The sequence below is a fragment of the Oryctolagus cuniculus genome, chromosome 1, assembly GCF_964237555.1.
Source record: "Oryctolagus cuniculus chromosome 1, mOryCun1.1, whole genome shotgun sequence".
NCBI classification, from domain to species: Eukaryota; Metazoa; Chordata; class Mammalia; order Lagomorpha; family Leporidae; genus Oryctolagus; species Oryctolagus cuniculus.
In genome coordinates this window covers 45,534,941-45,550,479 of record NC_091432.1, presented here as the reverse complement: position 1 = coordinate 45,550,479, position 15,539 = coordinate 45,534,941, and the positions used below count along the sequence as shown (strand labels likewise).

The window sequence follows — 15,539 nt, the reverse complement described above, 5'->3', positions numbered from 1 at the left end:
ACTGTTCATTAGAGATCATTTTCTGTCACATTGAACACCAAAAAGAAAACTTTCAAATTGAGAGCTCCTCTCTGACACAGTTAAATTATTTAAAAATGAAAAGCACGATAAATGATTCCAAAAATTTTTCAGTTTATTAGTAAAACAGCCTTATAGAAAATTGCTTCTGCCTCTTCACCTAAATACAGTGATTTCCATTTCTCTCTAGCCTCTTGTGATATTTACTAACATTAAATTAAATTTTTGCATCATTATCTCCATAGTACATAAATAATTTTACATTCCAGTAAAATTATTTTGAATATACTTTCTTGTGTTTCATAATATGCATATTTATCACTCTCTCTTTTTTTTTTTTTTTGACAGGCAGAGTGGATAGTGAGAGAGAGAGACAGAGAGAAAGGTCTTCCTTTGCCGTTGGTTCACCCTCCAATGGCCGCCGTGGCCGGTATGCTGCGGCCGGCACACCGCGCTGATCTGAAGGCAGGAGCCAGGTGCTTCTCCTGGTCTCCCATGGGGTGCAGGGCCCAAGGACTTGGGCCATCCTCTAATGCACTCCCGGGCCACAGCAGAGAGCTGGCCTGGAAGAGGGGCAACCGGGACAGAATCCAGCGCCCCGACCGGGACTAGAACCCAGTGTGCTGGCGCCGCAAGGCAGAGGATTAGCCTATTGAGCCATGGTGCTGGCCATATTTATCACTCTTAATGACTCTAGTAAATTCTTTTGAGTTGATTTATAACTTATGCATTTCTCTTTTGTTATAAATTTGGTTTTTAAGTTTCTCCACTCATATGAGGGAGAGAAACCCCTTTTTAAAATGAAGTATATAGCTGATTCTTCTGTTTAAGTAGTTTTAACAAATTGTTTGAAATGGTTCATATTAACACAAACACACACACAAGTTTGGATTCCTCCAAAGAAAACACACACTGTCAACTTCTTTTTCCTTGATTATGCTTTAGACCTCCATTTATACTGGAAAGACAATTAGTACAGACATGATGTACTCTGTCTGCAGCTTTGTCTGCAGATTACCTTGCATGTATTGTTAGGAAACAGCCTGTTTCCAGTGGAGAAGTGTAGAGCAGTTGACTATGCAGCTGAATACAAGGTGGCAACGTGACAGCTCCCGATTGCAACAGCCTTGAAATCATTCACTTTCCCTGACACAACTGGACAATCTTCCGTTCTTCTGCCTGACAACTGCTGGAGGAGTACATCATTCTCTGGCAGGAGGCAGTCAGCTCCCTCCTATCAGGAAGAGTGATGGTCTGTCCGAGCCTCTGGGCACACCTGAGGAGTGACTCCTCAGCAACTTCTGTGCGTATGGATTGAGGAAAGCAGGAATGGGCAAGGGTCTGAGAAGGAACTGAAATCTCCAGATGACTCTTTGTCACCCCACCCATCATCTCCTAGCACATGGTATGAAAGGTATTGCAGGGGATGAAGTAAAGGTGTGTGACCAGCTGGTAGTACAAGGACTATTTTTCAGGAAGGTATAATTTTTGAAGATTTGTGGTTGACTGACTGAGCCTTGACAAGGCTAAAAATTGAGGCTTTCAATTGTTCTGTAGGCTCTGTAGGGACTTCCAACTTTTGAGCTATGGCCTATGCCATGTTAGTTACCTAGATATAACTGGATATATTAACTGGATATATCAGATGATTTCCTTCATGTACATACCTTTATCTTTTATTCTTTTTTTAAGATTTATTTATTTATTTGAAAGTCAGAGTTATACAGAGAGAGAAGGAGAGGCATAGAAAGAGAGAGAGAGAGGTCTTCCATCCACTGGTTTACTCCCCAGTTGGCCACAACAGCTGGAGCTGTGCCAATCTGAAGCCAGGAATGAGGAGCTTCCTCTGGGTCTTCCCATGTTGGGTGCAGGGGTCCAAGGACTTGGGCCATCTTCTGCTGCTTTCCCAGGCCACTGCAGAAAGCTAGATTGGAAGTGGAGCAGCCAGTTCCTGAACCAGCACTGCAGGCAGCGATTTTTCCCGCTATGCCACAGCCCCAGCCTCATATGTTACTTTTAATCTAAAGGGATAGTTTATTGCTCTATTTCCTGTTGTCTAGTGTGGAGCTGGAGTACAAAAAGTGCTCAAAAGACATTATGCACTTGTTCAAAGGGTTCTCTGAGGTTACTGTTGAAATGAATACCAGCTAAATAAACCAAAGTCAAGGAGTAAGTAGGATGTAAAGAAAATTACATGAGCTTCTTGTCAGGCAGATAAGGGTTCTTTTTACAATTCTGTTACTTCTTCTTGTGTTCAGTTGGTTGACCAGGTTATATTCTCTGAATCTCAACTTTCTCAGTTTCAACATTTGGATAAACTGCTTCCACAGTTGTTGTGAAATCACTGCTCAGAGCAGACAGTCAAAAATGTTACCCCCTTCCTTTGTCTTCTGTTAAGGGGAGTTGATAGAAAGTTAGGAGCATCCCACCCAGGTAACATGTCCATGTGTTGCCAAGAAACAGATCTCTACATTGATGTTACCTGTCATTTAAGATGCCACATACTGGCTCCATCTGTTTAGAATAGCAGCAAATGTGTAAGTGCTTGAAGCAGCCTGTACACACCTTGGTTCTATCTTGATCCTCTCTAATAGTAACTGTGTTCTTTGTCTCCATAGGATTTATGAACGTGTAATAGACCCTCCAGAGACCAACCTTCCTCCGGGAAGCAATTTATGGCTGGGTCAGCGCAACCAAAAGCATGGCTTTTTCAAAGTAAGCACTAATTTATGTATGTATGTGTGTTTGCAGTATTCAATAGACTGTATTGTTGAGGATATGCATTTAATTACATGAATGGGAACAGCACGACATGGTAGTAACAAGTGATCCTTAGTGACACTGTGTGCCATGTGCTTTTCACTCACACATTTACTTGTCAAAACCATTCTATGAAGTGAGTGCTTTGAAACTAGTCAGGGTAAAGTGAATTGCTCAGGATCACACAGCTCACTTTGCTGCCAGGCATGGGTGATACAGAATGTAAATTATCCTTCAAGCGTGTCTCATTGGCTTAATTATGGGGACTTTGGCTTATCTTCAACTTGGTTTCTGTTTTCAGAAAATGTGTTATTTTGATTTGAGGTAGATGTCCAGATATACAGTAGGAAACATTTCATCTTCCTCAAGCTTTGGTTTTCTTGTATATAAAGAAGATAATATAATAACTGAGTTATTGTGCTCTCAGAAACACGAGGATGCAATGATAAAATGAATCGAAAAACTTAAAAGCACTATGAAATTTGAAGAGAGGTTTGTTCTTTAAAAGTGTCCAACTTTTGCTTCCAGCAATATGGTAGAGTAGATACTCTAAGAATTCTCTTGCTTAAACATGCCTGTAAGTGCTAGATACAACCCAAAAGAAATCTTTCAAAAGTCATCATTGCACTTAGAAGAAGGGAAATCTTTAGTGTCCAAATACTTCAGACAGAGAAAAAACCAGAGGGGTGTCTGCTGGTACTGGGAACTTAGACTCCTATGTTTTTCCTTTTTCAAAAATTAAGGTATAGCTAACACAGTAAAATTTGCCCCTGTAAATGTACAATTTTGTGAGCTTTGAAAAACTCTTTAGAAAAATATTTATTTATTTGAAAGACAGTGTTACAGAGTTGAGGGGGGAAGTAAGGGAGGAACAGAGAGGGAGAAAGAGAGAGAGAGAAAGAGAATCAATTTGCTGGTTCACTCCCCAAATGGCTGCAAGAGCAGGGGTTGGGCCAGGCTGAAGTCAGGAGCCTGGAACATCATCTAGGTGTCCTGTGTTGGTGGCTAGGGCCCAAGCACTTAAGTCATCTTCCACTGCTTCCCCAAGTACATTAGCAGGGAGCTGAATTGGAAGCAGAGCAGTCAGGGCTCTAACCAGTGCTCATACGAGAAGCTGGCATAGAAGACAGAAGCTTAACCCACTACCACAATGCCACAGACTGAAAAGTCTTCAGTCTTATAACAACCATCATAATTAAGATAAAGAGCCATTTCATCACCTCCAAAAATTCCCTTCTCCCTTTTTGTTCAGCTCTTCTCTCTTCCCTAAGTCTCTAGCAACCACTGATGGTTCTTTGACCCTACTTTTCCAGAATGTGTAACAGCTGGAATCACTTTTATATGTATGTAATTGTTTAAGTATGTCTGTTGGGATTTACCCATAATCCTTGGGTGCATACATTGTTCTTTTATTTTTAATTTTCTATTGCTGAGTAGTATTCTAATTATGTTATATGAATGTACTCCAGGTTTTTTTTCTTTTTTTATTTGAAAGTCAGGTACACAGAGGAGAGGCAGAGAGAGAGATCTTCCATTTGATTGTTCACTCCCAATTGGCCACAATGGCCGGAGCTGCGCCGATCCGAAGCCAGGAGCCATGAGCTAGGAGCTTCTGCTGGGTCTCCCATGTGGGTGCAGGGGCCCAAGGACTTGGGCCATCTTCTCCCTCTTTCCCAGGCCATAGCAGAGAGCTGGATTGGAAGAGGAGCAGCAGGGACTAGAACCGGCACCCATATGGGATGGTGGTGCTTCAGGCCAGGTCGTTAACCCACTGTGCCACTGCGCCACAATGCCGGCCCCATCCATTTTTTTTTAAATCTATTTCTCACTTGAAGGACATTTGGGTTCTTCTAGTTTGGGCAGTGATGAATAAAGCTATAGCTATAAACAAGAAGCTGTACCATTTTGCATTCCATCAGCAGTGTATAAAAATTTCAGTTAGAGCCTTACATTTCAACAGTTTTTGTGGGATGTCAGAAATGTCTTGGGTTCCATGTGAGTTGGAATAGAAAATTCTAAATTAAAGCCAGGACCCAGCAGACTGCACCTGCAGTGAGAGGTGAGAGTGAAGGTCTACTGTGTAGCAGAGGACAATACTCTAGGAACCAGCCTATCTCCATCACTTCTTCAGAAAGGAAAAAAAAATACTTCCTGAGAATTTCAGTTACAACTGCATCTTCATGCAGGCTTAAAACTTAGATTTTCTCTGTCCATAAAGATCAAGTAGGGGGCCAGCACCGTGGCTCACTTGGTTAATCCTCTGCCTGCGGCGCCGGCATCTCAAGTGGGTGCAGGGGTCTAGTCCCAGTCGCTCCTCTTCTGGTCCAGCTCTCTGCTGTGGCCTGGGAAAGCAGTGGAGGATGGCCCAAGTCCTTGGGCCCTGCACCCACATGGGAGACCAGGAAGAAGCACCTGGCTCCTGGCTTCGGATTGGCGCAGCGCAGGCTGTAGCGGCCATTTGGGGAGTGAACCAGCAGAAGGAAGACCTTTCTCTCTGTCTCTCTCTCTCTCATTGTCTATAACTCTACCTGTCAAATAAAATTAAAAAAAAAAAAAAAAGATCAAGTGGTCTTGGTTTGGGTATAGGATTCCTGATGAAGAAAATGCAGATTTACTTTGGAGAAAGTTACCTTCAATGCAGACCTCACAGGATGGCCATGGTTTAAATCATATGTTCTCCCTGATCGGTGACGACTGACTGAACACCAAGAGGGAAACCTGTTGGAGTGAGGTGGACACTATGGGAAACGGTGTCTTGATCAGCATAGCCCTGACTGTTAATGGACAACTTAATACATTATCCCTCTTAGTAGTTTTTTTTTATCTGTTCTACTTAATATGACTGGTTTAGTTCTGTAATTGATGCACAGTTATTCTTAAGTGTTGAAAATTAACTGAAATGTGATCCCTGTTGAACATGGGAGTGGGAATGGGAGAGGGAAGAGATGTATAATTTGGGAGATGCTCAGGCTGACTTGCCCCAAGTGGTGGAGTTGGAAGCATACCAGGGGATTCCAATTCAATCCCATCGAGGTGGCATGTACCAATGCCATCTCACTGTTCCAGGTGATCAATTTCAGTTCACAGTTGGTCATGGTGGAGGGACTAGGAGTCAAAGGGAGCACATAGACAAGTCTAGTACCTGCTAACACTAACCGATGGAATAAATAAAGGGGAGAGTGATCCAACATAGGAAGTGAGATACTCAGCAGACTCATAGAATGGCAGATGTCCTAAATAGCACTCTGGCCTCAGAATCAGCCCTAAAGGCATTCGGAGCTGGCTGAAAAGCTCATGAGAGTATTTCAGGCATGGAAAGCCAAGACACTCTGGCAAAAGATCTCTGCGAGTGAGATCCCAGTGGAAAGAACAGGTCTTCAAAGAAGGAGGTACCTTTCTCTGAAGGGAGGAGAGAACCTCCACTTTGACTATGACCTTGTCTAAACAAGATAAGAGTCGGAGAACTCAGAGGGCTTCCATAGCCTTGGAAACTCATGACTGGAGCATAGGGAGATTACTGATGCCATAGACAGGAGTGTCAATTGGTAAAGTCAACAACAGGAGTCACTGTGCACTTACTCCTCATGTAGGATCTCTATCCTTAATGTGCTGTACATTGAGATTTAATGCTATAACGAGTACTCAAACAATATATTTCACTTTGTGTTTCTATGGGGGTGCAAACTGTTGAAATCCTTACTTAATGCATACTAAACTGATCCTCTGTAAAAAAAAAAAAAAAAAAGAAATTATCAATTCCCAACTTGGCTCTCACTGGGATTAAACATGACAATAGGTCTGCTCTGATTTCATCATCATTTAAAAAAAATCATCTATTATTTTTCACTTTATGTTTCTGTGTGGGAGCAAACTGTTGAAATCCTTACTTAATGTATACTAAGCTGATCTTCTGTATATTAAGATAATCGAAAATGAATCTTGATGTGAATGGAAGGGGAGAGGGAGTGGGAAAGGGGAGGGTTGTGGGTGGGAAGGACGGTATGGGAGGGAAGCCATTGTAATCCATAAGTCGTACTTTGGAAATTTATATTCATTAAATAAAAGTTAAAAAAAAATCCAGAAAAATACAAGTTTTAAGCTATCATTAGCCTCAGAGAAAGAAACAACACACAGCTCAATTACCCTCAAACGGCTCTAGAAATCTGAGTTAGGAGACAGTTTTAAAATTCCTATATTTAAGATGTTTAAAGAAACAAAATAATAAATTAAGGAATGTATAATGAGTAAAGATGAAAATATGATCAGGTATATTTGAATGAAAATGCACTTCCAAAAATGAAAATATAGTCATTGATGTGAAAAATAAAAATTTAGCAATGCTGCCAAATAGTAGATTAGACACAGGTGGGGAGAGTATTTATGTAATGGAAAATATTGTCAAAGTAATTACCTAATAGCTATGCAGAGGTAGGGAGAAGAAAATAGGAAAAATGTAGAAAAATATATTTATATTAAAATAATGTTATATATTTTCTTAATATGTGTATGCATGCATATATATATGTATATTTTATATATATTTGAAATTTCTAGCAAATAATGGAAAGCGATGATGGGCATTATATTGGAAACATAATAGATAATATTCACTGGTGCTCCCCATTCTTTCTGATGGTCTCTCATTCTCCAGTGGCCTACCTCAGTCCTATTCATGTGGCACCCTTGGGATTCTAAGTGTGAGAAGAAAGCAAGCCCTTGTGTATTAGTGATTTTTAAGTTACTCTTTGATCACATTTACAGATGTTTTATTGTCCAAAGAAAGTCATATGGTCAAATCCAGAGTCAAGGAGTAAATAAATAGGCTCCATCTTATGAAGGGCTGTTTGCGAATATTGCATTGCAAGGACGTGGGTGCCAGGAGGGGACACACTTTTGACCATTTGGATAATCTATTATACAAATCGGATGGTTAGACAACATTGGCAGAATAATAAAACACCAAAGACACTGAGAAGATCCTTAAAGTAGCCAGTGCGAAAAGACAATTTTTCTACAGAAATTGACATAGATTGAACAGTCTGTTTTTAAGTAGCAAAGGCAAAATCCATATGAAAATGGAAAAAAGAAAAGGAAATTTAATCCAAGTGCCAGGCCCACTGTGGTAAAATTCAGAGTTAGACAGGAAACCCATGGCTCCTGCTCCAAATCATAGACCTGTAGAGGTCAGAACCCATCCATCTTCCACTAGAAAGTAGAGCATGATTCCTATGGAGTAGGGCAGGGGAGAGGGCTTAGGACTTTGCCTTGGAGCTCAGAGCCTGGCTTATCATTAAAATATCTTGCACCTGTGAAATCTCAAAGGCCTCTACTTTTAAGCTGATGCTAGCAACTGAGCCTTTGAACTCCCCTAGCATTAGATGGAGCCCTGTACTTTGATGGGATAAACTCATTCCAGGATGTGTTGTTGCCAATCTCATTTAGGCCTAGCATATATCCCTTGGATTTTGTAGGGTTTGATGACTGTGTAAACCAAGTGTGATCCAGTCTAGCATCCAGACTTACTGCTGGGCTGGCTTAGTCTAACACCAGATAAATCCTCATTGTCCCCATCCCTAGGTGTCTGGGTAGATAGGGTCTCTGAACTTGCCCCAGTATCATGCATAGACCTGCACCTGGTGGGATGGACTTGTTTTGTGTGTATCATGTAGGTCTAGTGTGCACACCTAAGATTGCACAGAACCTCAATACTGTGAGTCCCAGATGTTACCACCTAGTGCCTATCTAGGCAGCTGAGGAGCTGTCTCTATCACTCCTCCTACAATATTGGGCAGACAGAAAGGGACCATAGGCCTATCTTGGGAGTCATTGCTAGGCTGGTAAAACCCAGTATTAAACAGATTCTACCAGTCCCTATCCCTAATAAGCTAGTGCCTGCAGACAGTCTCTGGACCTCTTTCAGTGCCAAGTAGAATTCTGTGGCCACAATTGATTAGTCTTACATCCCAGACAGCATCACCATGGCTGGTTGGAGTGCCATCGTCAGTGAGCCCACCTCAGCAGCAGACAGACCATAGCAGGGTGGACTTTGGTCCTAGCCATTGACTGCACTGGTCTAAGAGGGCTCTGGACTCTAGGTGTGATCTAGCATTATGATATTGGTGGACACAGGACTTTGGAGTCTGAGCCTACCAGAGGCCCAGGGAGACTTATAGGGACAGATCACCTTTTTAAGTCATTTTTCCTCTTCATTATGATCACCTCAACTATAGATTTGAGACAGATTTAAGCTTGGGGAATAGTATAGGACTAAAACAGTGGAAAAACTTTAACAATGTACCTGGGGCAAACCTCCTCTTAGGATGCCGTCTAGCGCTAAATTAGCAGGAGTGACTATAGGCTCAGAGAAAATAGACTGCTTAGAATATTCAGTATAGCTACAAATAAAACTAGATTATTATAACTCACCTTCAATGTACAGATGATTTTGTGTGCCAGGAAGCAGCAAGAAGTTCCAGGGAGGGGTCGGTGCTGTGGCACAGTGAGTTAATGCCCTGGCCTGAAGCGCTGGCATCCCATATGGGTGCCAGTTCGAGACTAGCTGCTCCACTCCTGATCCAGCTCTCTGCTATGGCCTGGGAAAGCAGTGAAAGATGACCCAAGTCCTTGGGCCCCGCACTCATGTGGGAGACCCAGAGGAAGCTCCTGGCTCCTGGCTTCGGATTGGTGCAGCTCCGGCCGTTGCAGCCAATTGGGGAGTGAACCATCGGATGGAAGACATCTCTCTCTCTTTCTCTTTCTCTCTCTCTCTCTCTCTCTCTCTCTCTCTGCCTTTCCTCTCTCTGTGTAACTCTGACTTTTACATAAATAAATAAATCTTAAAAAAAAAGAAGTTCCAGGGAGCCATGATCTTACTAAAGAACAAAATAAGCTGTCAGAAAACTGCCATTTAGGAACTGCAACTTTCAAATGCTTGGATGAAGATTTCTTTTTTAAAGATCTATTTATTTGAAAAGTAAGGTGACAGAGGAAGAAAGAGGGAGAGGGGGAGGGAGGGAGAGAGAGAGAGAGAGTGATAGAGCAAGCAAACAGGAGCACTTCCATCCACTGGCTCACTCCCCAAATGACCACATGGGCCAGAGCTGCACCAGACTGAAGCCAGGGGTCTAGAATGCCATCTGAGTTTCCCACATGGGTAACAGAGACCCAAGCACTTGAACCATCTTTTGCTGCCTTCCCAGACACATTAGTAGGGAGATGATTTGGAAACTGAGCAGCCAAGATTGAAATTGTTGATCTGATATGAGATGCTGGCCTTGCAGGCACAAAATCAACAAGAAATTATTCAACTCAAAAGTCCACTAAGTGAAATTAAAAGTATGATGGAAGGCACAATTGCAGAATTGAATAAAAAGAAGAATCAGTGAATTTAAAGACAGACTATTTGAAAATTTACAGTTGGAGAAGAAAACAGAAAAAAAAAAGAATGAAGATGAATGAAGAAAGCTTCTGGGATATTTGGGACAGCTTGAAAAGGCAAAGTTTGGAATTACTGGGGGACTCAACCAATTCCATTGGAAGATATCCTATAATCAAGTTCTCTAAGGTTAAAGAGAAAGCCAGCATTCTCAAAGCTGTAAGAGAAAAGAAACAATGCACAAATCACCTTAATGCAGACTTGTCAGCCAAAACCTTAAAGGTCAGTATAGAGAGGAATGAGACTTTCACAGTACTGCAGTAAATAAAGTTACCAACCAAGAATACTGTTCCCCAAAACAGCTATCCTTTAGAAATTAAGGAAAGATAAAGACTGTGCCAAACAAAAGTTGAGCAACTTTATTAGTACCAGACCTGCCACATAAGAAGTGCTAAAGGAAAAGGGAGAAAGGGACACTGACAAGTAAGAAGAAAATATCAGAAGGCAGAAGACTCACGGGTAGGAGTAACTGTACAGACAAGCTCAGAATGCTGTGATATTATAAACATGCTTGCAAACAAAATCACATATTTAGTAATAACACTAAAAACAATGAAATAGTAACAACTTCATTAATATGTTGAGGCAAGTATTATGTAACAATGTTAAATGGGAAATTAAAAATTCAGAATGTCTATCTGTCTCTATTCTATACCTTTTGAATAAAAACATTTAAAAATTGGTATTCACCCTGATCAAATGGTATTTATCCCAGGGATGCTAGGATAATTCAACATATAAAATCATAAATATGATGTATGACTGAAGAACAAAAGTTATGTGACTATTTTAATAAATGCAGAAAAGGTGGAATCCAACATCCCTTCACAATAGAAAAAGAAACTGAAGAAAGTAGCTATAGAAGGAATGTACTCCAACATAAACAAAGGTGTGTATAACAAGCCAACAGCTAATATAGGAGTATGGAAAAGCTGAAGGCTTTCTCTTTAAAATCTGGAATAATACAAGAATGCCTTTGCTCACTACTTTCTCTCAGCATAATATTAGGTGTCTTAGCCAAAGGAATTGTTTTTTAGAAGAGTTATTTGTTATTTTAAAAAGTTGAGATAGGGATAGACAGAAATTGCAATCTTCCTTGTGCAGTTCATTCCCCCAGATAATCTAATGGTCACAGCTGGGCCAGGCTGAAGTCAGGGGCCAGGAATTCCATCCCCATCTCCAACATGGGTGACAGAGGCTCAAGTGTTTGGGTTGTCCCCTGATTCACATTCCAAATGGCTGTAATGGTCAGGGCTGGACCAGGCTGAAGCCATAGCATGGAACTACATTGAGGTCTCCCACATGGTGACAGGAACCCAAGCAATTGTGCCATCTTATACTGCTTTCCTGGGCACATTAGCAGGGAGCTGGATTGGAAGTGGAGCAACCAGGGCTCTAACCAGCTTTCTTAGGGGATGTCAGTATCAACAGCTGGTGGTGTAATGCACTGTGCCACAATGCCAGCACCGAACACTATTGATTTTGTACATTGACTTTGTATCCTGTAGCTTCGCGGAATTTATGTATTAGTTGCTATTTTTTAATGGAATATTGGAAGTTTTCTATATGTAAGATTATATCTTACATATAGAATAACTACCAAAAAATTCCTAGGGATAAATTTGGCCAAAGAGGTAAAATGTCTCTGCAATGAAAACTGTAAAACATGATGACAAAATTAAAAGGGAATGCAAAGAAATGAAGAGATACCTTATGTTTATAGATTCAAGAATCAATATCATTGAAACTTCCTAATTACCTGAAAATGATGTATAGATTCAATGTAATTGCTAATGAAATACCAATGAGATTTTTCAGAGGTAGAAGAAAAATGCTACAAAAATTTGTATGGAACCACCAAAAAGCAATAATGAATAAAAGAAACAAAGCCAGAGTCATTATACTAGCTGAATTAAAAATATATTACAAAGCAATAGTAATGAGGGCCGGTGCCGTGGCTCACTTGGTTAATCCTATGCCTGCGGCTCCGGCATCCCATATGGGCACTGGGTTCTAGTCCCGGTTGCTCCTCTTCCAGTCCAGCTCTCTGCTATGGCCTAGGAAAGCAGCAGAGGATGGCCCAAGTCCTTGGGCCCCTGCACTCGTGTGGGAAACCATGAAGAAGCACCTGGCTCCTGGCTTTGGATGGCTGCAGTGGCCATTTGGGGAGTGAACCAATGGAAGGAAGACCTTTCTCTCTGTCTCTCTCTCTCACTGTCTATAACTCTACCTGTCAAATAAAAAAACCAAAAAATAAAAACCGCAGTAATTAAAACAGCATGCTATTGGGATAAAAATGACTACGTAGACCAAGGGAAGAGAGTAGAGAGCCTAGGAGTAAAGTCACGTGTCTATAGCCAACTCATCATTGATCACAAGGTGCTGTGATTTGCTGTAGCAGTTAATAATATGCATTGGAGAAAAGACTTTTCAATAAATGGTACTAGGTAAATTGGATATCCATATGTGGGAGAATGAAACTAGACTTAAGAGTCTTGTTCCAAGTACAAAAATACTCAAAATAGATTAAATATCTAATCTTCTGAAACAGTTGGGAGAAAATATAGCAGAGATGCTTCAGGAGATGGGAATAAACAAGAATTTTTTGTATCAGATCTCTGAAGCACAAGAAACAAAGCAAAAATTTACAGGATTTCATCAAACTAAAAATCATCTGCACAGTGAAGGAAAGAGTCAACAGAATGAAGAGAAAATCTGTAGAATGGAAGGCCGTGTTTCAAGATTATCCATCTGACAATGGGATTAATAACCAGAATGTATGAGGAACTCTAACCATTTAATAACAAAGCCCCAAATAATCCTATTTAAAAATGGGCAATAGATCCACATAGATATTTCCTAAAGGAAGAAATACACATGACTAATATGTTAATGAAAAAAAATGCTATTATTTACCTGCAGGAAAATACAAATCAGAACCTCAGTAAGAAACTATCTCACTCCCATTAGACTGGCTATTATCAAAAAGGCATAAAATTACCAGTGTTGGTAAGGATGTGGAGAAGAGGGAGCTCCTGCACACTATTGGTGGCAATGTAAATCAGTACAGCCATTGTGGAAAACACTATGGAGATATCTGGAAAAGACTAAAAATAAAGCTACCATTTTTTTTCAGAAGTGAAATCAACATATGAAAGAAATAACTGCATACCTATGTTTACTGTAGGCGTATTCATAATAGTCAAATAATAGAAACAACCCATATGTCCATCAGCTGCTGAAAGGATGTGGAAAATATGGCACAAAAAGACAATGGGAATACTTGCTAGCCATAAAATAAGATAAAATATTGTCATTAGATACAACATGGATGGAACTACAGGTCATTGTTAAGTAAGCCAAGCACAGAAAAATAATTTCTGTATGATCTCATTCCTGTGTATGTAGAAGCTATTGAAGTTGATTTTATAAAAGTTGAGAGTGTATTGGTGATTACCAGATGCCAGAAATGGTATGGGTGAGGGATAGATGGTAAAAGGTTATTTTTCAGTATTACAATATAGATAAATAGGCGTAAGAATTTCTGGTATTCTATTGCACAGCAGGGTGACTACTGATAATGATGCTGTGTACTTTTCAAAGAAACATCTAGAAGAAAGGATTTTGAAAGTTTTTATTATGAAGAAATGATTCCATATATTAGCTATTGTGAATTGAGCTATAATAAATATGGGAGTACAAAAAACTTTCATATACTGATTTCATTTTCCTTGGGTAAATTCCCAGGAGTGGGATGGCTGGGTAGTATGGTACATCTATTTTCAGTTTTCTGAGGTATCTCCATTCTGTCTTCCAGTGGCTGTACTAGTTCACATTCCCACCAACAGTGGATTAGGGTACCTTTTCCCCCACATAATTACCAGCATTTATTGTTTGTTGATCTCTGTATGACAGCCATTCTAATTGGGGTGAGGTGAAACTTAATTGTGATTTTTAGTTGCATTTCCCTGATGACTACTGATCTTGAGCATTTTTTCATGTGTCTCTTGGCCATTTGAATTTCCTCCTTTGAAAAATGCCTGTTCTAGTCTTTTGCCTATTTCTTGATTATTTGTTTTGTTGTTGAATTTCTTGAGATCTTTATTATGGGTATTAATTCTTTGTCAGTTGCATAGTTTGCAAATATTTTCTCCCATTTTGTCAGCTGCCTCTTCACTTTGCTGAGTGTTTCTTTGGCAGTACAGAAGCTTCTCAGTTGATGTAATAATCACCTTTGTCTATTTTGGCCTTGATTGCCTGTGCTTCTGGGGTCTTTTCCAAGAAGTCTTTGCCGATGCCTATGTCTTGCAGAGTTTCCCCAATGTTCTCCTCTAGTAATTTGATGGTATCAAGTTTTAGATTTAGATCTTTGATCCATTTAGAGTTGATTTTTGTACAAAGTGTAAGGTAAGGGTCTTGCTTCATACTTCTGCACCTGGAGATCCAATTTTCCCAGCATAATTTGTTGAAGAGATTGTCCTTTCTCTAGGGATTAATTTTAGCTCCTTTGTCAAAGATTAGTTGGTTGTAGGTGCATGGATTGATTTCTAGATTTTTTTATTCTGTTCCATTGGTTTACATGTCTGTTTTTTTTTCTAGTACCAGGGCTGTTTTGATTATAACTGCCCTGTAGTAAGTCTTTTTTAGATTTATTTATTTGAAAAGCAGAGTTACAGAGAGGCAGAGGCAGAGAGAAAGAGAGAGAGAGAGAGGTCTTCCATCTGCTGGTTCATTCCCCAAGTGGCTGCAAAGGCCGGAGGTAGGCCAATCTGAAGCCAGGAGCCAGGAGCTTTTCTGGGTCTCCCATGCAGGTACAGGGACCCAATCTTGGGCAATCTTCTACTGGGTCTCCTACATGGGTATGAGGGGCCCAAATATTTAAGCCATCAGCTGCTGCCTCCTAGGATGTGCACTTACAGGAAGCTAGAATTGGGAGTAGAACTGGGCCATGAACCCAGCCACTGCTGTGTGGAATATGTGTGTCCCATGTACTGTTTAACCACTATGCCAAATATCCTTCCTACAAAGATGCTTTTAATAGGAGTATTAATAACATATGAAACTAAAGACAAAACAAATATTCATGAAAAGCAGAAGAGAGATATAAATAGTGGCATCTTTTAATAGTAGAATACCATAGAGCATTAAAAATGAAAAAATATGTAGTAGCAATATAGATACATTTCCATAAGCAGCTGTGTCAAGGAGACAGAATGGAACATACACACATCAGTTTATTAACACAAAGTTCAAAAACAGGCAAAAGTGGTCTGTAGTCTTATAAGGCTGAGTGTTAGTTTGTGTCTACTGAAGAGGGATATCACTA

The 15,539-nt window shown here is 40.3% G+C and overlaps 1 protein-coding gene across 3 annotated transcripts in view; it reads left to right on the top strand.

Annotated features, from left to right (window-relative positions):
• Positions 1-15,539, top strand: part of NELL1 (neural EGFL like 1) — a 1,048,233-nt gene that overhangs the window by 193,930 nt on the left and 838,764 nt on the right. For all 3 annotated transcript variants that reach the window (XM_002708986.5, XM_002708985.5, XM_051825007.2), the window contains one exon: positions 2,637-2,733. In XM_002708986.5, the coding sequence (XP_002709032.3) occupies positions 2,637-2,733 (97 nt within the window). The remainder of the gene's footprint in view (positions 1-2,636; positions 2,734-15,539) is intronic.